The 21,922-nt window shown below is 36.8% G+C and overlaps 1 protein-coding gene across 6 annotated transcripts; it reads left to right on the forward strand.

The window, feature by feature from the left end:
- Positions 1 to 346: 346 nt before the first annotated feature.
- Positions 347 to 21,874, forward strand: LOC104600301 (hAT transposon superfamily). 6 transcript variants are annotated; one of them, XM_088895454.1, is made up of 6 exons: positions 347 to 593; positions 4,512 to 6,037; positions 6,529 to 6,567; positions 6,880 to 8,511; positions 9,158 to 9,556; positions 21,138 to 21,874. In XM_088895454.1, coding segments are annotated over exons 3-6 (2,097 nt in total). In that variant the 5' UTR covers positions 347 to 593; positions 4,512 to 6,037; positions 6,529 to 6,566; the 3' UTR covers positions 21,203 to 21,874. The 6 variants fall into 6 exon arrangements, with proteins under 6 accessions (XP_088751580.1, XP_010261477.1, XP_088751582.1 ...); XM_010263175.3 differs by having other exon boundaries at positions 4,580 to 6,037; XM_088895456.1 differs by lacking the exon at positions 4,512 to 6,037 and having other exon boundaries at positions 9,158 to 9,593.
- Positions 21,875 to 21,922: the final 48 nt, after the last annotated feature.

Genomic DNA, 21,922 nt, shown 5'->3' on the forward strand with positions numbered 1-21,922 from the left:
TTGACTTATATACGCCTGGTTGTATATCTTTTGATAAAAAAATCTAAATTCAACGTGTATATCTCTTGATAAAAAGATCCTAATTCAACGTTTCATAAGAGGTCTTATACGCTTGTTTGTGTGGCATCTGTTGTGGTCTAAAATCCTCGTGAAGGTAATGTGCAATATGGCTGTCCTTCTCTAGTGGACCCTATCATCTTCTCGTAGCTGATGGATGGCCATTACCATTGGGCCCACCGGTCAAGCTGGATGGCTCGTGTTTCAGCTGGGGACCTACCACCGCTATCCGGAAGAGCGTATAAAATAAAATATCGGCGAGAAAAAGATTAAAAAAAAGAAAAGAAAGAAAGAAGAAGAGGAGAAGGACCGGTGGAAAGGAGGAAGGATAAAAAAGGGGGATAAGCTCTTAAATACGAGATATCGCGATATTGTTGAAGTTTCACAGAGTAAAATTTCGTACGCGATAAATCGAAATTTATTTTGCAGAATCTGCGATTTCCGGTATCTATCGATCGAGAAGATCTCTCTCTATCTCTTCTGAGTTCATTTTTTAAACTCTCCTACTTCTCGAAAAGATCTCTACTTATCTTTTTGTGAGTTCTTTCGACTCTCTAAACTCTCGTTTTTTATCCATAGATTGCTTATATTTTTTCCGCTTTTCTTTAAAGCGGGATGTACATTTTGCTTGTATGTTCTTATTATATTGTGTCGTGTGTTGGAGTTTGAAGCTCTTGATTCTTAGGTTGCTGGTATTTAGGGTTTGATCGAAGGATCTGAGAAATGGGTCTGTGTAGCTTAGTACTGGAATTGCTTGACGCTGGCTGAGTTTGATTTCAGTGTTTGTTTGTGGTTTTCCTCTGTGTTATATTGGTTCTCTAGAATTAGATGAAAGTCTAAGAATTAATTAATGAGAAGGGCAAAAAATTTTGGAACCATTCGTTTACCTACACATCATCGGGGGTAGAGTACGTAGGACGTCTTTCGCAATTGAAGGATGAGGGAAACGTAATTGTAACTGTGCTACTGGTTTGGCCGGCAAAAAAGACTTTATCTACTAGAAATTCAATTTATGGAGGTCATTAGGGGCTCTAGCATGAGTGAATAACTGAGACCACTGGGGGAAGGAGTTGATACCTGCCATTTGGAGTTTTGGATAATATAATTATGCTACATAATAATCTTGCTGTATTTTAACTGTTTGCGTTGGCCTAAACTGGGCTACTTGCTACTGTATGTTGTCTATTGGTGGGGTTATTTAGCATTAGCAGGGGATTCTGGAAAGTTGGGAGGATTCCGGATTTTCAAAAAGGACTATGTCGATGGCCTCAATTAAACTGTTGAAGGATTTCATATAGGGGCTAGAGTGGCAAATAAAGGATACCATTCACTTAATCTGATAATATTTCTTCATATATATTATATATAAAATCTTGTTTGAGTTTGTAAACTCAAAGACTGATAAAATGATTCCACTAATGAAAAATACTCTCATTGAATCATGGTAGCACAAGTGAGTTGCCCCCACCCCCCTCCCAGAAGGATCTCCTCAACTTTATTGGTAAATTAATTTAAATTTGGGGAGTTTCAACTCATTTTTTTCATTTTCGTAGAATGATTTTTTGAGGTGAACTTGTCCTTTTGAGTGGGTTTGGCTTTGGCTTTGGCATGTAGTTGTCTAGTTCATTGGTCTTCTTGGTCCAGATCTGAGTTCATATTTTGTAATTCACAACCTTCAAATGAAGTTGGCTTGCTATGGATAAGGTTCTTTAGTTAATACCTTAATTTATAGTAGTTGCTATAGGTTATTCTGGCTTATCAACACTCAAAAGTGCTTAACTAGGTGATTTAAGTGTCAATGTGTCATATATAATATTAATTTCAAGTGTCAAGGGCTATGGTGCTACTGTTATTACATTTTATAGAATGGTTGCATTAATTTGTGCACTTGGGCACACATTTAACTCTAATTAGTACACCCTCTGGGAATGCCATTTAAGGCAATTTGATACTCTGTATTTGTTCTTGGTCCCCTCTTGACATCACAAAGGACATCCTATATGGTGTTTTAGTTGGAGCTAAATGTGTGCCTTTAGGGCACGTGTTAATACGACCTTTTTAAAATCAATATGCAAATATGTAGGCATGCAAAAAGAATTGTTGACTGTAGTTGGATCCATTTGTTAATAGTAATCTTAATTTTAAAGTAGGATGTGGTTTGGTACTTAAAATCTTAAGTGGTTAAGGAGAACTAATAAGTTGTTATGTTCTGATTAATGTTGTATTTTAACTTGTACAATTATCTTTTTTGTTTTTTTGATCAATAACATAATTTCATTAGAAATATTAAGAATTACAAGATAGGCTAACTTTCTTAACTCTTGTACAATTATCTTTCAAAAACTTATATTTTTCTTTTTTCAAATTAATATGAAAAATTTGTCTCCATTGAAGCAAGTAGTAGGTATAGAGATTTGCTAGAAGCTATGATGCCCAAATATTTTTTTATGGGTGCAGTATCATGTTGGACACTTACATGGGTGCAATATCATGTTGGACACTTACATGGGTGCAAACTGTGCAATATCATGTTGGACACTTCAATTTTTTAGTTTAATTTTGTGTCCAATTGTGTCCTTTCCATATCTGGTTGACATGCTAGAACATATTTGAACCTTTAATGAATGTTAAATGGTTCTATTGATTGTGGAATGTAAACCAATAAATATGAACAATGCCTTTTAGACAAGGCATTGAGATCATAGAGTCACCCAATAAACTGAATAAAGCTCGATATTTTTCCAGGTATATCTGCTTAGAGCATGCTTCTAGTTACAAAGGGCAGTTTAATCATTTAATTTTGTTCTTTGGTGGGCCACCACTATCTGTCTGAGGTTCAAGTGATGGCACCACTAGCGGTTTGGAACCACCATGACAATGCATATTTTAGAGGGTGTTCTTCAATTTGAAATGTTTTCTTGTTGTGAGTTCCAAAAACAAATTAAAACCATCTGGGTTGAAAACAAATTGGTTCTTAAAATAAAAACATGGAAAACATGTTCTTGGTTGTGTATGTGCTTTTTGTTTCCAAAACTGAAACAAAAACCATGTTCTTGAGTTTTTGGTTTGAAAAGTATGTTTTCATCTAAAGATCTCTCATCATCTTTCATTAATCATACAATATCTGTGCACCAAAAATTGTTTTTGCTTTAAAAACCATCATTTTGATGTTAATCAAAAGCAGGAATTGATTTTTGAAACAAAACCAACTTGTTTTTGTTTAAAAAACATAATTCAAGAACCTGTTTTTGTTTTTGTGCCGTTGTGTTAATTTCAAAAACAAATGAAAACAAAAACATTCACGATGTAGACCACCCTAAGTTTCTTCTCAAATTGTTTCCACTACTGTGATATTCTTTATCCTTATCTGAAGACTATCAAAAAGGGCCTCAAATGAGTCCTAGGAAATGGGAAGAAGATATCATTTTGGGATGATAACTGGACCCCATTTGATCCCTTAAGTCAATTTGTTCAAATGAATGATCCCTTAAGGATTTTATTGGCTGGGAAAATAACAGATGGAAAAATGAGGAACTACAAGACTTGCTTCCCCCTCATTAGACTTAGAGAAATGAAATCCTTGCAATTTCAATTCCTCATACTAACAAAGAAGATCACCTAATTTGGGGAGGAAATCCAAGTGGTAACCTCTCAATCAAAACTGCATATATTGAGACCCTTGACACCTCCCATAGAGAGCACACTGATTTAGCCCTAAAAAAGGAAATTTGGAAAATTAAATCTTTTCCACTATAAAAATTTTCCTCTGGATGCTTATCAATGTTAAGCTACCAACAAAAAGGTTACTTATTGAAAGGGGCCTTAATGATGGTGCCTAACGGTTGGGTTGCTCCATTGTGACCTGGGTGACCATGGTTCAAATCTTGGAAACAGCCTCTCTGTATATCTGCAGGCGTAAGGCTGCATACATCTGTCCCTCTCCGGACCCCGCATTGGTGAGAGCCTCATGCACTGGGCAGTCTGGGCTACCCTTTTATTGAAAGAGGCCTTAATATTATGCGTGGTTACATGAGATGCGGAGATTCAGTAGAAGATGAGAATTATATATTTCTCAAATATCCAGTGGTGAGGCAAATCTGGATGGCTACAGAAGAAACCTGCCCGGGTCCTAGCTTGGATATAGATGCTTATATAACAAGGACGTCCCTGAGTAGTACTGGAAAAAAATTTCCTTCCTACTAGGGATTATATAGAAAGATAGGAGTTAAACCATTTTTAAAAACACAAAGGAATATCCACCTCATATAATTGAAAAAGCTTGGGTAACACATTAGGAATTTTGTGGGGACACAGAGGACACTAACCCATCTCCTAATCCAAATGACCAAGTAATGGTTAAGTGGTTCCCACTGAAAGACCAATAGATTAAAATTAATTTTGATGCTTCAAAAAAAAAAACAGGATGGAAGGATATCTTATGGTTGTGTTGGCAGGGACTATATGGACAAAATAATATTTATTAAAGCTGACAGAATTGGAATCTCTTTGATCAACATTGCAGAAGCCTGGGCAGCTAGAGAAGCTATATTTCTTTCTAGAGAGTTGGAGACTAAGAAAATCATCGTCGAAGGACATTCAAAGCTAGTTATAGACTGCCTCAACAGAAGAACAAAGATCCCATGGAGCATAAAAAATATTATCGAGGATTGCTGGGAGATGACTAGAGTAGCAGAGCTTGAAATCACTTATCAAAACACCTATCAGGAGGCAAACCAGCTTGTTGATTTCTTAGCTAATGCAGGGCACTTGATGAGCATCTATGATGCTATTGCTATTTTGGATTTTCATTGTATTGCCTTAGCTGACGCTTGGGGCAATTCTGTCCCCAGAGCCTTGTAATTCACTTTTATCACTAAGAAAAAAGAGCATCATCTGGAACTTAAGTAAACTTTGTCATAACTGCAGACTAGTTATGAGGAGCTTCCTGAAACAGATTTCTGATGTCTTTTTGTGTGTGTGTGTGAGAGAGAGCTGTTATTCAAGGGTTTACATTTATGTTTGGACATTTTTATCTTGGTGTGGCATGAATGCCAAGTATTAAGTTGTCCATAAGCGCCTGGCATGTTGATCTCAAAATTTATGGCATGGTATGCAGTGATAAATAATTTGGAAATACATTAAAAATAAGAGACCAATTGGACATGTCCTTTTCTTTATATACCTTATTTACTAGTTTTAAGTGCCCAAGTTTTATCTGCCTTAAGCTTGAACATTATCAAGATGCTTAATGGAATTTAATGCCAAGTGCGAGTTCCTAATGAAATTGTGCATTTCTACCACATATTATAGACACTTTATCTGTGTTTTTTGGACAATCAAATAGGTCTCACTTAGAGGTAGGGTGTCTTTCAACATAAAATTAAAGTACAACAGGAAAATGGAAGGATGCATCTGGACTCTGGAGTCATGTGTGATTGGAGAATATCACTTTGGCTAAAAGGAAAATTTTATAAGACAGTTACAAGTCCAACAATGTTGTAAGAAGAGAATCAGAAATTGTTGGGCAGTAAGGAAACAACATGTCCAAAAAATAAATGTGGCAGAAATGCAAATATTGAAATGAATGGTAAAACTAAACAGGATAGGATAAACAATGAACGAAGGAACCAAAGAGTAGCTCCAATAGGTAATAAAATGAGGGGAAGTTGACTAAGATGGTTTGGTCATGTATTGAGAAGACCATCTACTACACTAGCAAGAAGTTGTGATCTGTTACTAGTTGAAGGGGCTAGAAGAGCTGGGGCAGACCAAAAAGTACATAGGTTGAATTAGTGAGAAATGATTTAAGGGCCCATAATTTAACAATGGCTTTATTGATAAAAAATGGCATTAAACAATGCATAATGGCAGGACAAGACTTGTGTAGTCAACCCCATATAGTTTGGACAAGGCTTAAATGATGATGATGATGATGATGATGATGATGATGATGATTGTGACACTTGTTCATCCACTGGAGGTATGTTTACTTGATTCTTGCTTTAGTTGTATATGGAAATTTGGGATTTTGGTGGTCTTGTAATGGAAATCAAAATCTTGTATTTTTTCCTTTTCAGTTTTCAATGACTATGGCTTGATAATATCAATATTAATATCCTTATGCCTATGTTTACACCAAGGACCCTGATGGTTCTTTCCAATATTCCTCTGATTACTTCTCTTTCCTTGTTAGTCACTTGTCATTTACCTATGTCTTGTACTAATACTTGATCCCATCTTGCGGGGGCTGCGAATATGTTATATGCCTTCTGCTCATTGTAATCAATTTATCATCCCTTGCATTTATGTATGTTGAATCCCCTGCGTAAAAGGTTTTTGCTATTCTTCTGGTTATTCATGCTCATAAAATCCTTTTGCAGAGACACATGATTCTTTAGGCAATTTGTAGTTTGAAGAATTACTTAGCCTGCCTCATTTCTTTTCTAATTAATCTTTCTACTGCTTGTTTAGGCCAACACAGTGGAGGAGAGTGTAACTTCTACACTATCAGTAAGTCAAGTCTGCAGTTCTGTTATGAATTACACCGTTTGATTTTTTTTTTTCATCTTACAAGTGTGCATTATTACCTTGTTTTTGCACTTTAAGGGATTTAGAAGAAAGAAGCTTTTCATGATTGAACTTCACTTTCATTTTTTTTTTGGAATGGAAATTTCAATCTTATGTGTTTTATTCATTTCCCTTTAGACTATAACATTGTTCTTATTAGATCTGGTTGGGTACTTGGTTTTTCTGATCCATTTTTGCCCCCTTTAATGCTGAATTACTAATAAAAGAAATCACACTATATTTATCCTATGGTAGTGGTCCGAGAGAAAGATGTCTGCTGGGAATATTGTGATAAGCTAGAAGGAAACAAAGTAAGGTGTAAATTTTGTCTGAAAGTTCTGAATGGGGGAATTAGCAGATTGAAGCATCATCTATCCCGAGTACCCAGTAAAGGTGTTCACCCTTGTAGCAAAGTAAGGGATGAGGTTACTGATAGAGTGAGAGCCATAATAGCAATGAAGGAAGAGGGAAAAGAAGCCGCCAATGCTAAAAAGCAACGACTAGCAGAAACAAAATGTCCTGGGAACATGTCTGCAAGCAAACCTCTCATGCCTATGGAGGCAATGTCTCCAATAACAAAAGTTTTCCCCTCTGGCTCCCAGATAGCTCCTCCACCTTCATATGACAGGGATAATGCAGAAAGAAGTATTGCTCTATTCTTCTTTGAAAATAAACTGGATTTCAGTGTTGCACGCTCTTCTTCATATCAACTAATGATGGATGCGGTAGCAAAGTGTGGCCCTGGATTTCGGGGCCCATCCTCAGAAACACTGAAGACCACATGGTTAGAAAGAATCAAGTTTGAAGTAAGCCAACAATGTAAAGAAATTGAGAAAGAGTGGGCCACCACAGGTTGTACAATCATTGCAGATACATGGACTGATAATAAGTCAAGAGCTCTGATAAACTTTTTAGTGTCATCACCCTCGGGGACTTTCTTCCATAAATCTGTAGATGCATCTACATATTTCAAAAACACTAAATGTCTTGCTGATCTATTTGATTCAGTTATTCAAGATTTTGGCCCAGAAAATGTTGTTCAAGTAATTATGGATAATGCTCTGAATTATGTTGGTGTGGGCAATCACATTATGCAAAACTACAGCACCATTTTCTTGTCTCCTTGTGCTTCTCATTGTTTGAATCTAATCTTAGAGGATTTTTCTAAGATTGATTGGGTTAACCGTTGTATTTTACAAGCACAAACTATTTCAAGGTTTATATACAATCACACATGGGTTCTTGATCTAATGAAAAAATTCACTGGAGGGCAAGAACTTGTTCGGACTGGTATTACAAAGTCTGTATCCAATTTTCTCTCCTTGCAGTCCATGTTGAAACAAAGGTCAAGATTGAAACATATGTTCAACAGTCCAGAGTATTCATCAAATCCTGCATATGCAAATAAACCACAGAGCATATCTTGCATTGCCATTCTTGAGGATGCTGACTTCTGGAGAGCAGTTGAAGAGAGTGTAGCAGTTTCTGAGCCTATACTTAAAGTATTGAGGGAAGTTTCTGGTGGGAAACCTGCTGTTGGTTCTATATATGAGTTTATGACCAGGGCCAAGGAATCTATAAGGACCTATTACATAATGGATGAGAATAAGTGCAAGACGTTTTTAGACATAGTTGATAGAAGATGGCAGAATCAGCTCCATTCACCTCTACATGCAGCAGCAGCGTTTTTGAATCCTAGTATCCAATACAATCCAGAAGTTAAATTCCTTACACTTATAAAGGAAGAGTTCTTTGCTGTTTTGGAGAGATTACTCCCAACACCTGAACTGAGGCATGACATCCCAGCACAAATTGTTGTATTTAAAAAGGCAACTGGAATGTTTGGTTGCAACCTAGCAAGAGAGGCACGGAACACAATCTCCCCTGGTATGCATACATTATGTTTATAAATAACTTTTGAAACACTTCTATCATTCCTTTTGGTGCCATCCCTATTATTGACATGTAACATGGATGTTTGCATGATAGAACCTATATGGTATGTTGAAATCTTTTACCCTGCACTATTGATCTGGTGGTTAAGGAAAAAGAAGAACCATTTGTCAATAAATTCTAGTATTCAACTCAGAAGGGTGTGAGTTTCTGATATTTTGATTCCTCTGATTGAGCCCGTTATAATCAGTCTGATTTGATCTATGCATATTCTTCACTAACAGGAACAGGCACTATGAAATGATTATGAGAAGTGTGATAAGATTTGACTGCAAGTTCTGAAGCATGTTAGCCTACCCCACCCCCCAAAGAAAAGGTTTCACTGGTATAACACAGTTTATGCCATAATTTCAGAATCTTTTAACCTAAGGACCATTAAATGTTGTAGTTTCATGAGATATGAAATCAGACTTCCCTTCCTGACATAACCTCCTTTTATAAAGTATGTCTTGCAAGGCATTAAGTTGTCTCTAAGCATGAGTTTTTGCATCTGTTCACCATGCTTGCACATATGTCTGTTTTGTTACTATGTTTTATTTGTTTCTTAAATTTCTTACACGTTTTCTGCTTATACATTCAGGCCTCTGGTGGGAACAATATGGTGATTCTGCTCCAATGTTGCAACGGGTTGCAGTTAGAATACTTAGTCAGGTTTGCAGTGCTTCCACCTTCGAGAGGAACTGGAGCACATTTCAGCAGATCCACTCTGAGAAGCGAAATAGGCTTGACAAAGAGACATTGAATGACCTTCTCTATATAAATTACAATCTGAAGCTTGCAAGCCGGATGAAAGGGAAGCCTATAGAGACTGATCCTATTCTAGTTGATGACATAGACATGACATCAGATTGGGTAGAGGAGACTGAAAACCCAAGCCCAACTCAGTGGCTAGATCGTTTTGGTTCTGCCTTGGATGGTGGTGACTTGAATTCAAGACAGTTTAACAATTCCATGTTTGGTGCAAATGACCATATATTTGGTTTGTGATTGTGCCACCTTTTAGTAACTCATATTTAGTATGTGGGATTTCATTTCTTGTGTAGTTTCTACTGTGCCTTTTCTGGGATTCTGTTTCTTTATTTCACTATATTAATGGAATATTAAGTAGAATATTGGTAAACGATCTACTTTGCCATTTTTTTTAAGAAATACTACATGAATAACATGTCGTTGAATTGTAATATGAGCTTTAGCATTTTTGTTGCATTTAATTGCTTAACTTATAAATTGTGCTTATTTATAACTTCTTACAAATATAAATTATACTTATGCCTGGATTCTTACAAATATAAAACAGAAGTTTTCCAATTATTTCTAATGCAAATATAGTTGTTTCACCAGTCATCACTGCATATTCCTCAAACCCAAATAGAACAACAATTTTGCTTGTTGAATCCCTTGCAATTACAAACACTCTGTCTAGAATATGAGTTGGGCATAATTGGAATAAGAAGGTCCTATGCTCTTTGTGCTGGGGCATGAATACCTCTGGTAATGCTCCATAGACCCACAGAAAGATTTTCTAGATTCTTTAGATTATAGTCGAGGTCAATATTTCTTAAAACCTCGGGGAAATAAATTGAACCCTTTCCTTTGAATTGAAGGGGATACTTGCTGAATCAATATAGGTGATGAATAGTTATTTTGCTCATCAAATTTGATGGTTTTCTTCAAAACTTTTTTCTTTGTCGGTTAGAGTTGAAGGCATCCCATGGGAGATCTTAGTTGTGGATGTGGCTGGGTTATTCAATAACGTTTTTGGTTTTCTTCAAAAGATTCAATTATTTTATTATTCTCTTATACTTTTTCCTTTTTAGGTTAGTATATTTCACTTAGTTTCAATAATTTGGGTGACATGCTATCCATTGTTTGGTTGAAGTAAGTTTGTTTTTCTCCATGAAACAAGTAGCCGTGTGTTTTATTTTTTTGATCTATGCTAGTATGCTTGAGACTTGCTGTTAATCTCATGGCTAAACTGGCTTTCTTTGTTTGGTCTGTGGTGCCGGACAAGATCCTGGCTAGGGACAATTTAGTCAGAACAGGTGTAGAGGTGGCGGATATGGCTTGCACATTGTGTAATGGAAGTGTGGAGTCTTCTAGTCATTTGTTGTTACATTGTGACTTTGTTTACTGGATTTGGGTAAGACTGTTGGAGTTGTTTGTGGTAAAATATGCTTCCTGGCTGATGTGAAGGGATTCATAGGTGCTTGGGTTTTAAGAGGTTTAAGCAGGGATGGAAAAGTAGCTTGAAGCATCCTCCCCACAGCAGTTTTCTGGGCAGTGTGGTGTGAAAGAAATAGTAGAATCTTTGAAGGGAGGCAGAGTACAAAAGAAGAGGTTTACAAAAAAAGATTTTGAGAGTGGTGCTTTCTTGGTTGGCAAATCACCCTCTATTCAAAAATAGACACAAATTCTTTTTTTGATCAAGATTTTCTCTTTGTAAGGAATTTGTAGTTTTTTTTGGTTTTGGGGTTGAATATAACCGGGTCTACTTGGCCTTCTCCTAGTATGGATTCTCATGGCTAAATGTTGTTTATGATGTTGATATTAAGGCAATGGATTTCTCTTTTGGTCATTGAATACTGTTATTGGTACTTGTGTTTGTTTTCTTCCTTTTTATTCTCTTGTACTTTCTTCCTTTTAGGTAGTGTATTTCAATCTAATTTCAATGATTTTGATTGACATGCTATATATTATGTTGTTGAAGTACATTCGAATTTTAATCTATGAAATTAAGTAGTTGTCTATATTAATTTTTTGTTTTCATCTCTGCTTGGGGCTTGTATCAATCTAAATTATCAACAGTAGTTTATGACAATATTAAGGCAGTGTATTTTTTCTTTGGCATTGTTGTTATTGAACTCTATTTTCTGTTCGAAATCCAACCATCTAGATGATTAACCTCTACTTTGGATCCTTATTTCTGCCATAGCTACTGGGAGAACGGTTTTCGAACCATTTGTTTGTGATAGCCTAGTTACATTATCTAGCTTTAGGGCATGGAGGAAGCAGGAGGCTTTTGAAGATTATGTAGATACACGCAAGGAGGAAGCAGGAGGCAGAACTAATCTAATTGCATCATTCCTAATGACAAATTTAAAAATGATTTCCTGGAATGTAAAGTATGAACTCAGGGAGGAGGAGAATGCTTATTTGTTCGTTCTTGAATAAATGACAGCTGGATGTGCTATGTTTACAAGAATCTAAGCTGCAATGGGTGGACACTTCTATAGTTAGAAGCATTTGGGGCCAGAGGCAGTGATTGGGAATATCTTCCAGCTACTGGAACGGCAGGGGGAATTCTGGTGATACTGAAATTTAAGTTGCTACATAGAAGTGTCTGATAAATGGGTTGGGGACTTCTCGGTTACCCTGAAATTTAAGTTGCTGAATGGAGGTTTCTCAGGTTTGTTGACTTAAGTTTATGGGCCTATGGATAACACAAGCAGACCCCGATTTTGGGAGGAATTAAATGGAATCAGAGAGGTGGAAACTTACACTCCTTGGTGCATTGGTGGTGATTTCAACACAATCAGATTTTCTTTGGAGAAAAATGGGTTGGTCAGGAGATGGATCTGCCCCTTGCTGGTGTTAATTTTACCTGAACAAATAACAAAACAACTCCTACCTTGGTAAAACTTGATAGATTCCTAATCTCTCCAGATTGGGAAGACAGCTTCCCTAATCTGATCGTCTGCCCTCCTCGGACTCCTCTCTGATCATACTCCCCTTCTCTTGGACAGGGGAGGTATTTCTCATGTTTGGGGGCCCTTCAGGTTGAGCACATGTGGTTAAAGGAGGAAGGTTTCATGAACCTGTTGCATGAGTGGTGGGTAGGTATGAGCTTCACTGGTTCAACCAGTCATATCTTCCACTTTAAGCTAAAGATTAAGTCTTCGAATAAAGATGTTTTCAAGGGGGTTGAAGCAAAAAAAGCAGAGTATCCACAGCAAATTGTTGATCTCGATATTGAGGAAGAGGGAGGCCCTTTGAGTGAAGAAAACAGAAAAAAGAGGTTACAGGCCAAGCTGACTTTTGACAAGCTAGCAATTCAGGAAGAGGTTAAATGGAGGCAACGATCCAGGAGTATTTGGCTGAAAGAAGGTGATAATAACACTGCTTTTTTCCACAAAATGGGCAATGCTAGAAGACATGTAAACAGCATCAAGGCTTTAGAAGTTAATGTGGAGGTTCTAGAGGATGGAAGTCGAATCAAGGATGCTATTGTAGACTTCTATTCAAACCTTTACAAAAGACATTGGAAAAGAATGCTGAGGCTGGATGGTTTGGACATTAACAGAATTTCTGATGATGATGATGCCTTTGATTTGGAAAAGCCATTTTTAGAGGATGAGATCAGGGATGCTGTTTTTTCATATGGAGGGTGATTAGGCACCAGGCCTGGATGGTTTCACAATGAAATTCTATAAGATGGGATGGCCTTTTATCAAACAGGATCCATTGAAGCTTTTTGAAGAGTTCCATGCAAGGGCTGCTCTGAAAAGTGTCTTACTTCAATCTCTATTACCTTGGTCCCAGAAATGGAAGGGGCCTTAGAGGTGAAAGATTTTAGGCTCATTTGTCTCTTGGGTAGTGTATATAAAATCCTTGCAAAAGTTAGCAATAAGGCTGAAAAAAGTGATGGGCCAGATTCTTTCTCCTTCCAAAGGAGCTTTTGTGGAAGGGAGACAAATTCTTGATGGAGTTCTTATTGCTAATGAGTTGGTTGACTCACAAAAAAGGGAAGGTAGAGAAGGCCTAGTACTCAAGATGGACATAGTTGGAGTCCTGCCCTCCTACCCAAAGAAACCTATACCTCATGTTGTTTTATATAATCAATTTTAACATCTCTTACACATGAGATAGAAGATGATTGGTGAAGATGAAGCTATCGTCTGACTCATAAACTTTGTTGATGAAGCCTTGCAAAGAGATTGGGGAAAGGAGTTGAAAAGTTTTAAGGAGTTTGAAGGGAGAGGAAGTTTTATTGCACCGAGTTTTTTGGGATTGGAAGAAACTAGAAAGAAGCTGCTTTGCTTTCCTGAAAGAAGATTTAGTGCGTGTTGGAAGTTGATCTCTAAAATTTTAAAAAGGCTTTTCTGAGAACGGGGACGAAATTAGTAAAACAGCCAATGAGACTATAGTGTCATTAGAGGATTCTTTGGTCTCAACTGTTGAAATACCAGAAGAGGCAACAAATGAAATTTTAACAATGGCGGAAGGCGTGGGTACAAGTAGGGTGGATGTCTAGGGAGGAAAAAAAAACTTCGTATAAAATGTTGGTGGCTGAACTGAAGGAAGAAGTCCAGGATTGGAAGAAGGTATCCAATGCAATAAGCCAAGGTTTAAGGCTTAAGGGGACCATGGTCTTTACACCATTTAATAAATGCAAAACTCCCATTGATTTGGTCAAAGAGGAGGTGGAGTTAGAAGCTTTAAATTTGCAGTTGATGTTGGCAATATTTTGGTTTCGTCTTGGTCCCCCCTTGTCAAATGTGAAGATCTTGGGTGTGCAAGGTGGTGTTATTGTGCGAGTAGTTGGACTTCCATTTCATTTGTGGAAACAAGAAGTCTTCACCTCCATCACATCGATTTGTGGAAGGCACCTAGATAGTCTTCACTTTTCATCTTTCATTCTACGATTCTCTTCTCAATGTTTGTTGTTGGAAGATATTCCTAGGAAGGTGGAGGTGTTAGTTGATAAGTTTTGTTATTCAATTTGGTTAGCGATCTCCATTGAAGAAACTCTATGTTCAAAGGCACATAGGGAGGAAGACTTAGGAGTTGAAGAAGAGTATCTTCGTGGTAGAGAGTGATTGGGTTATTTTAAATGCCCTACAACTTTTCCAAGATGGGAGAAACAAAATATAGAAATTACAATGGGTGGAAGTCAAAAGGATGAGGGTGTTATCCTGAGGAGGGCTGTAGTTTTGGCGTGCGATGGTGTATCTGCTTAGAGTGTCAGTAGTGGAGAAAAAGGAAGTGTAGGGGCGAAGAGGGTTAAGACTTAAGAGTTACGAGAAGACAAAAGGGTGGAGTATTAAGTAGGGTTTGACTGGGTCTAACACAACTAAGTTGAGGGTTGTTGAACTAGTTGGGAAGGTCTTTACTAATCACGACAGGTGAGATGAGTGGACCAGGCTTAAACTTAAATAATGTTGTGCCATGCTTTAGTGGGCCTAATAATTTGGAGTTAGTTTTAAAGTCATTTGATGGCCTACCTAAGCATGTGAGAAGGGATTAGGATTGTGTGATGATAGATCGTTGTTTGGTTCTATCTTCATCTAATTCGACGAAGGTCTCGAAGCTAAAGGTCGTTAAGCAAAGTATTTTGCAAAGAGGAGTAGGTAAAAAGAAAGCTTTGTTAGTAAGGATTGTTAAAGGAAAAAAAAATATGTAAGATTTAAAAAGAAATCTTCAAGGATTCTTGATCGCTTGGGTAGGAAGTTTGAAGATTGGGTTTGGGTAATAACCAGATTAGTTTAGGAAGAAGCTTCAAACTACTCAGGTGACCACTTGAAACTTGATTGCTCAAGGGAGAAGCATTTATAGGGGATTCTTGGACCCGGGGGAAGGTTGTATTTGAGTTAGCAGAGCAGATTTCAAAGGTAGACAAACATGTTTTAGAATTGGAGGAAGGCAACACTTAATTGTTAGCGAGTGGTCTTAGGGAGGAAAAGAGGTGTCAATAAAATTGGAGAGCCAATAAAGCTGGAGTCAAAATTTGTAATATCTTGTTGGGTAACTTGAAAAAAGCCCAAAAGATCATATGATGGTCATTTAGTTCATGTCACAAAGGTATTTCATTGCTTAAGTGAGGGGGCTCTTTAGGGATGGTCCCTCTAGCAAGTAATAAGGGGTATTATAAAAGGCAAGGGGTGAAGGATGAGATGATATATTAGAGCAATGCAAGAAACAGCCTTGGCGTGGATCTGGTGAAAAAGGGGAGGAGAAGAAGAAACTGAAGGAAAAATTAGAAGCTCAAAATATGGCTGCTTTAGTTAACAAGGAGAAGGTCTAGGAGGGCGGGGATGAACTAGAGGAATAGAAAGAAGGAGAGGAGGAAAATGAGGAAGTGATTGTTGATCGAGTGAGAAAAATAGAAGGAAATATAGACTTGGAAAGTATAGTGGAAACTGAAGTCCAAATAAGCAAAAATTTAGGACTAAGATTCTTAGGAGGGGAAGAATTTGCAAGAAAAATATTCCGGGAATTGGAAGAAAGAGATCTTTTGAATGAAGAAAGGTTAAATGGGAAGATCTGAATGGTGGAAGTCAGTTTGGTTTTGTTTTGGTTTGGGGCTTTAAATGAGGGGAGGGGGTATTTGGGCTTTGAAGCCTTTTTGGGGTCTTGACATTTTTGTTCTTTGTTTGTAAGGGTTAGGGGAGCATGTATTAAAAAGGGGATGAAGGATTCCGGTGATGTGGTTTTTGGACTTCGTACTTTTGGGTTATATCTTGATCACCTGTTTGTTTCTTCTTTTCTTGTCTAATAAAATTTTCTTTTTTATTTACTACCAAAAAAATGTTAGCTGTAGTTTCCTGGACTATATGCTGAATAGAATGAATTTTAAATCCAAATGGAGAAGTTGGAGGTTTGTGTTACCGCTTACTACACCCACTTTATCTATTGTCTTCAATGGTGCCTCTTGTGGAAATTTTGAAAGCTCAAGAGGATTAAGGCAAGGAGACCCTTTGTCTCCTTTCTCTTCAATACTTTCCTCTTCAATATAGTGATGGATGCTTTGAGCAAGTTCACCTGTAGGATGGTAGCTGGTGGATTTACCCAAGGGTTTAAAGTAGGGGAGGGTAGAGAATAGATCCCTTTACTTCAGTTCTCTGATGATACCATCTTTTTTTTTTTTTTTTTTGTGACGCCTCAGCTGATCAATTGACACCTGGGTTTTACTCTAAGATGGTTTGAAGCTGTTTCTGGCCTCAAAATCAATCCCTTTAAGAGTGTAATGTTGACAGAGGAAGGGGTTTCAGATACCCAGCTGGCTAGCATTTTTGGCTGTAAACTTGGGAATTTGTTCACCACTTATCCGGGCTTTCCCCTTGGTGCAAAAAGTAACTCAGGATTTGGGATTCAGTCATTGAAAGATTTGATAGGAAATTGATCATGTGGAAATCAAAATATTTGTTAGGAGGCAAAAACTTAAATTGAAACGGAGTGATTTGTCTTCACTCCCTATTTATTATCTTTGATTATTTAAAATCCCTGCAAGTGTTGCAAAGCTTCTAGAAAAGAAAATAAGAACCTTTTGTGTCAAACAAGGAAAATTGGTGGTTTAGGCATCAGAAATGTTAGATCTGTTAACAAGGACGTCCTTGGTAAATGGTGCTGCAGAGTCAGTAAAGAAAGAATCAGCCTCTGGAGAAGGATCATTGTAGATAAATATGGGCTCACAAACCTTAATGGGACTTGGATCCTGGTCTCCCCCCAAGGGGTTGTGCTCTTTGTAGTAGTAGTAGTATTGCTGTTCTTCCTGATTTCTTGAAGGGCATAAGATACAAAGCTGGCAAAGGTAATCGCACCAAATTCTGGCATGATAAATGGTGTGGGGGTATTACACTGTGTGAAAGGTTCCCCTCTCTTTTTGATACTGCCCAAGATAAGGAAGCTATAGTCAAAGACTGATTTCACTTGGTGCATGGGGAAGCAATTTGAGCCCCTAGTTTTAGAAGAAATCTCAATGATTGGGAAATCATCCAAATCTAATGACTGAATTGTTAAGCCTCATTCAAAGTATAAAACCTAATCCTCAAGCTGATGATGAAAGACTTTGTCTTGGGAGAAATCAGGTATTTTTTTAAACAGTCTTTCTACAGTAACCTCTTGGCTAGGGAAGACTTTGATTTCCCTTGGGCTTTAATCTGGAATTTCCACATCACATCGAAAAAAGCCTTCCGGGTTTGGACTGCAGGTCATGGCAGATGCTTAACTTCAGACTGGCTGATCAGAAGGGGGGTGCATATCCCTAGTATCTTGTGTTCTTTATGCAATGAGGTTCCTTAATCCTCCATCCAATCACCTATTCATCCACTGTAGCTTCACCCATCAGCTGTGGGCAATGGATTGGTCCTGTTTTGGTGTTCATTCTTGCCTGCCTGAATCAGCACTTCAGCTTCTGCAAGGGTGGACAATCAAGAGTTTGAACAGAAGGGGCAAAATGTTATGGAGGACCTTTCCTGCTGCTATCTTGTTGTCTCTTTGGAAAGAAAGAAATAGTTGCATTTTTTACCACAAATGTTCAGATTTGGACTCAATTAAGAACAACCTTATAAGTTTTTATGCTCCTGGTTGGGTGTACAAAGAGCTTTTCAGGGTGTCCAGCTTATTTCTTTTTTGCAAGCTAAGCCTTTTTTGAGTGATCAGTCAGATCGTTTTGTATATTCCCGTTGTACAGGCTCTTGTTGTACATGGGCTGATGTAATTGGCTTTCACATTAATACAATTCAATACTTTACCTTAAAAAAAAAAAAAAAAACTCAGATTTTCGAGTGTAACTGCATTTAGATTTACATGTGGAATAATCCACTGATCTCTAAAAGATAATTTATATCCATAGTCAGGTCAACTTTAAGCTGATCCCTGTATAGCTGGGACTAGGTTTGTTGAGTTGAGTTAGGTCAACTTTAGAAAGACATGAGGAAATATGTTTTGATTCTGCCCCCTTAATCAAATGAAAGGGCAACAAATGGCTGAGAACATGGCTCTGAGATTTCAGATGCAAGTACCATCATCATCATAATCATAACAAGGCAGTTGAAGTATCAACACTGATTTGAATTTGTCAAACATAAATTTAAGTTTAACCTTTTAGTGCCAAAACCTGGTTCAGGTCCCTGTAAGTAAGAGGGATGAAATATGTTTTTGTCTTTAATTCATCAGCTGAAAAGTACAGGAACCTATTTGCGGGATTTATTGTAGGTTACAAATGATGAAAGAGCATTTCTAAGGATACAATTTTTTCTTGTGTCCCTTGCGCATCATACACCACATATCTGGTTAGACATGTGGTTTCCCCAATTGTCAGTGCAGGTCAGTTCCACCCACAATATCCTAGTTATGTGAATTAGATCATTTCTACGGCTACAAGAAAAATGTCTACATCCTTGGCAATTCTCTTGATGAAATTTGTAATGGATTCCACAAACAATATACCTGGAACTTACATCAAGACACTTTTTCTCCTTAGGCTGTGACTTTTTTTTTTTTGACAGGGCATTGTAAATTTGTAATTAATTATACATTATCCAGTTAAGTGCATGAGAAATGGCTTCATGTAGAGGTGAGTTAAAACCATAACTAAAAGTTCTCCAAGATGGGTGGAATAGTTCTTGCAAGAAAATGGTAGGAAGAAATTGTTTATTATGTGTACCTCACTGAGTTTTGTTATAAAAGACCTTGTTTGTCTATGACCAGCATAACTGATGGGTCTTATAAGGTGGAAGGACCTGCTTATTTTGTCTCCATTTTTAAAGGTCTCCTTTGGGTAAAGCTTCACAATTATATTGTCCGTCTTTCTTAGCATAACCATAAATCAATTGAAAGTCTCTGCTCATTGAGATCCTTTCTTTCATGGTGGAAAGTTTTAGTTCTGATATGTTACTAGATTTCACCAGGTGAAGTCATTCCTCATAGCTGACAAATTGGAAGTTTTTCTTCTAACATACTTAACTTCAGAGTTTTGGATGCCCATTTCCTACATGAGTGAAGTTCTATAGGTGTTTTTTGAAGTTAAAGATTATGAACACAAATGGTAGTGGTGATCGTAACAGTATAACTTGTACACTTCCTTGCTTAGTCGATGACCAATTTTGTTTGAGTCATTTTATTAGAGCCAAGTAATTATAACAACCTTGTAGAAACAACAGCATAACTTGACACAATGACACCTAGTGGTAATTTTTTCTGATTCTGAATACTTAGGTCTTTATGATGCTGCAACTGTATAGGTTGCATATGGAGGGGGCTTCCAATATTAACCAGCTGAAATTACAAAAAAAAAATAAAAAAAAAAAATCATTGCGTAACAAAAGTATTAGCTATGTAATTCCATCAGAAGATCCATAGTTTGATATGTGATGCTAAAATAGTAGTTGTATTTTGATTTTTGGAGTACTGAGAGTGTATAAGTGAAAAGGTTGTAGTTTCTGGTTGTTGATTGATATATTATTGGCCAACTCTAGACAGAGAATAGGCTTGTAAAGGGAAAGTAATGTCAAGAATGAATCAGAAAACTTTGAACCTTTTTCTTTGAGATAACGAAGGAGCAAGTGTATTTATGGGATGATATATCAAGTGCCAGACTAATTGTTGATGTTACCGTATCTGGCAGCTGAGCTTGAGACAGCGAACAATCAATTTGTGGGAGTAATGGTATAACTTATACTCTGATGCAGATTTGTAATAGTTGTGGCACAAATAAAAAAACAGAAGAGCTACAGAAGAAAATATTTCCACATAAGTAGTTGATTCTTCAATTCCTAAAACATTATGTAGTGATCAGAGATAGGCTATGTGGCAAGGTATCAAGATCATCAATATACAAGTATTGCAATGGGATAGCAATATAGTGAGTGCTAAGCATATACCTTGGAGAGTTTGGATTCTTTTTGGTTAAAAGCAGATGCATCCTTATAGCATTCTGGAGCTTGGTGAGAGAAATTAAGCATTGGAATATAAGGAATATTTGTTTGCAAAAATTTTCTTTTGAGAACAGTAGATGTTACTGTAAACCCTCTACTTTGGTGAAAAACTTTTTTTTTTTTTGATCAATAACACTTTCATTAAATCATCAGTAGAAAATTTACAGGAACTTTGGTGAAAAACATCAAAACTTCAACTGTTGTAATTTTTATGTTGGTTATTGAAAAGGAATGTTTACACCTCCATTCTAGTCAAATATCATAATAGTTTCAGTGAGAAAACATACTGCATCAAAACTGGAATTAGGAAACAAAATATAAAACAAACTATACATTTAAATTAATAAAAGTTGAAGTAAAGAGACAGAGAAAGACTGTCTGTTTTATGCAGCAGAGCACAGACTGCATAGTCTCGTACTCTAGAATTTCTTACCAATAATGCAAAATATTGGATACAGTGATTGGAAGAACATCCCACTTTCTGTTACTTTCTTCTACTGATTAAGTTGTACTTTCCTCAGCCCTATATTTGGCACCAATACATTATTCATTATAAATAAGCTTGATTTCAAATCTCTTAAAAATGTTAATTTGATATAAATTACTGAATGTAGAAAGTGAAAATTAATAACACGATTTATCTTAGTAGTGTTTGATAACATGGTTGGTTTAATTTTTGAAAAAAAAAACAACCATGCTGTCGAATACCCCCTTAGTTCTCTCAATTATAATTATTAACATTTAAGTTGTATTTTCTTAAATATATTTATTTTCCATCCTTAAATATAATTTCTCTCTTACCATATATTCTTAGTTTCACCATCTTTCTGATCCACTGTCTGCAGTTGATGAATTTACTGTTATTATCTAATTGTTTGCCAACCTTGTAACTTTGTTGTGTTTCAGATGAAAGTAACTTTCTTCTGTGCAACCTTATTGTCTTTCAGATGAAAGTAACACAGAGAGGCTGAGTTCCCTTCTTAAACCTGTTTTCACATTTTAATATTGGCGCTGGGTTGTACTCTTCTGTGGAATTTATTTGAAGCGTGAAGTTTCATTTGTGAAAATTTGGAGCTCCCTCTTCCATTCGTGTACCAAGTTGAGCTGGTCTTTAACAGCAGTAACAAAAACACTGATCCAGAAAAACAAGCTGCAGCGACCACAGTTATCTGGAATGCATTTCATTCTGATCGACATGGTTTATGAGTCACCACATTATTTATCAAACTAAGAAATATCCTAATTTAGCAATGTAATTTTGTAACTGGGCAGCAACTGGTGGGATCTTAACTATTAACTTTATGGTCAATCGATTGATTCTACCCCTTCTCAAATAGCAAAAGAAACAGAATGAAGTAGAGGTCATGCTTCTTGTAAAATACAAACAGTCAAGCTACATGTACATCTTATACTGTTAGAACTTTATCTGGTAGTGCGTGAGCCGGGATGAAGTTAAAGTTTTTTTTTTTCTTTTCATGGTTGGGCTGCAGAATATTTTGCAATTAAGCCTCTAGCACCTGTTTCTTGTTTAACTGATAATGTATTTACATGGCATTTGAAGGACCGAATTTTGGTAATGTAGTCTTGTAATGTGGAGTGGAATGAGCTGTGGGAATTGTCATGGTTCGAGTATTGGTTTTTCAGTATCAAGCGTCTAAAACCATGGATACTGATACTCTTTATTTTATTCA

Source organism: Nelumbo nucifera, chromosome 1 (genome assembly GCF_055504915.1).
Source record: "Nelumbo nucifera cultivar China Antique chromosome 1, China Antique-T2T, whole genome shotgun sequence".
Classification (NCBI taxonomy): domain Eukaryota; kingdom Viridiplantae; phylum Streptophyta; class Magnoliopsida; order Proteales; family Nelumbonaceae; genus Nelumbo; species Nelumbo nucifera.

What these genes read in the sequence shown, in the direction of transcription:
- LOC104600301 (XM_088895454.1), top strand. An exon ending in ACGGAACACAATCTCCCCTG is followed by an intron (nt 8,512 to 9,157) that starts GTATGCATACAT and finishes TTATACATTCAG; the next exon opens with GCCTCTGGTGGGAACAATAT. An exon ending in TGCAAATGACCATATATTTG is followed by an intron (nt 9,557 to 21,137) that starts GTTTGTGATTGT and finishes GTTGTGTTTCAG; the next exon opens with ATGAAAGTAACTTTCTTCTG.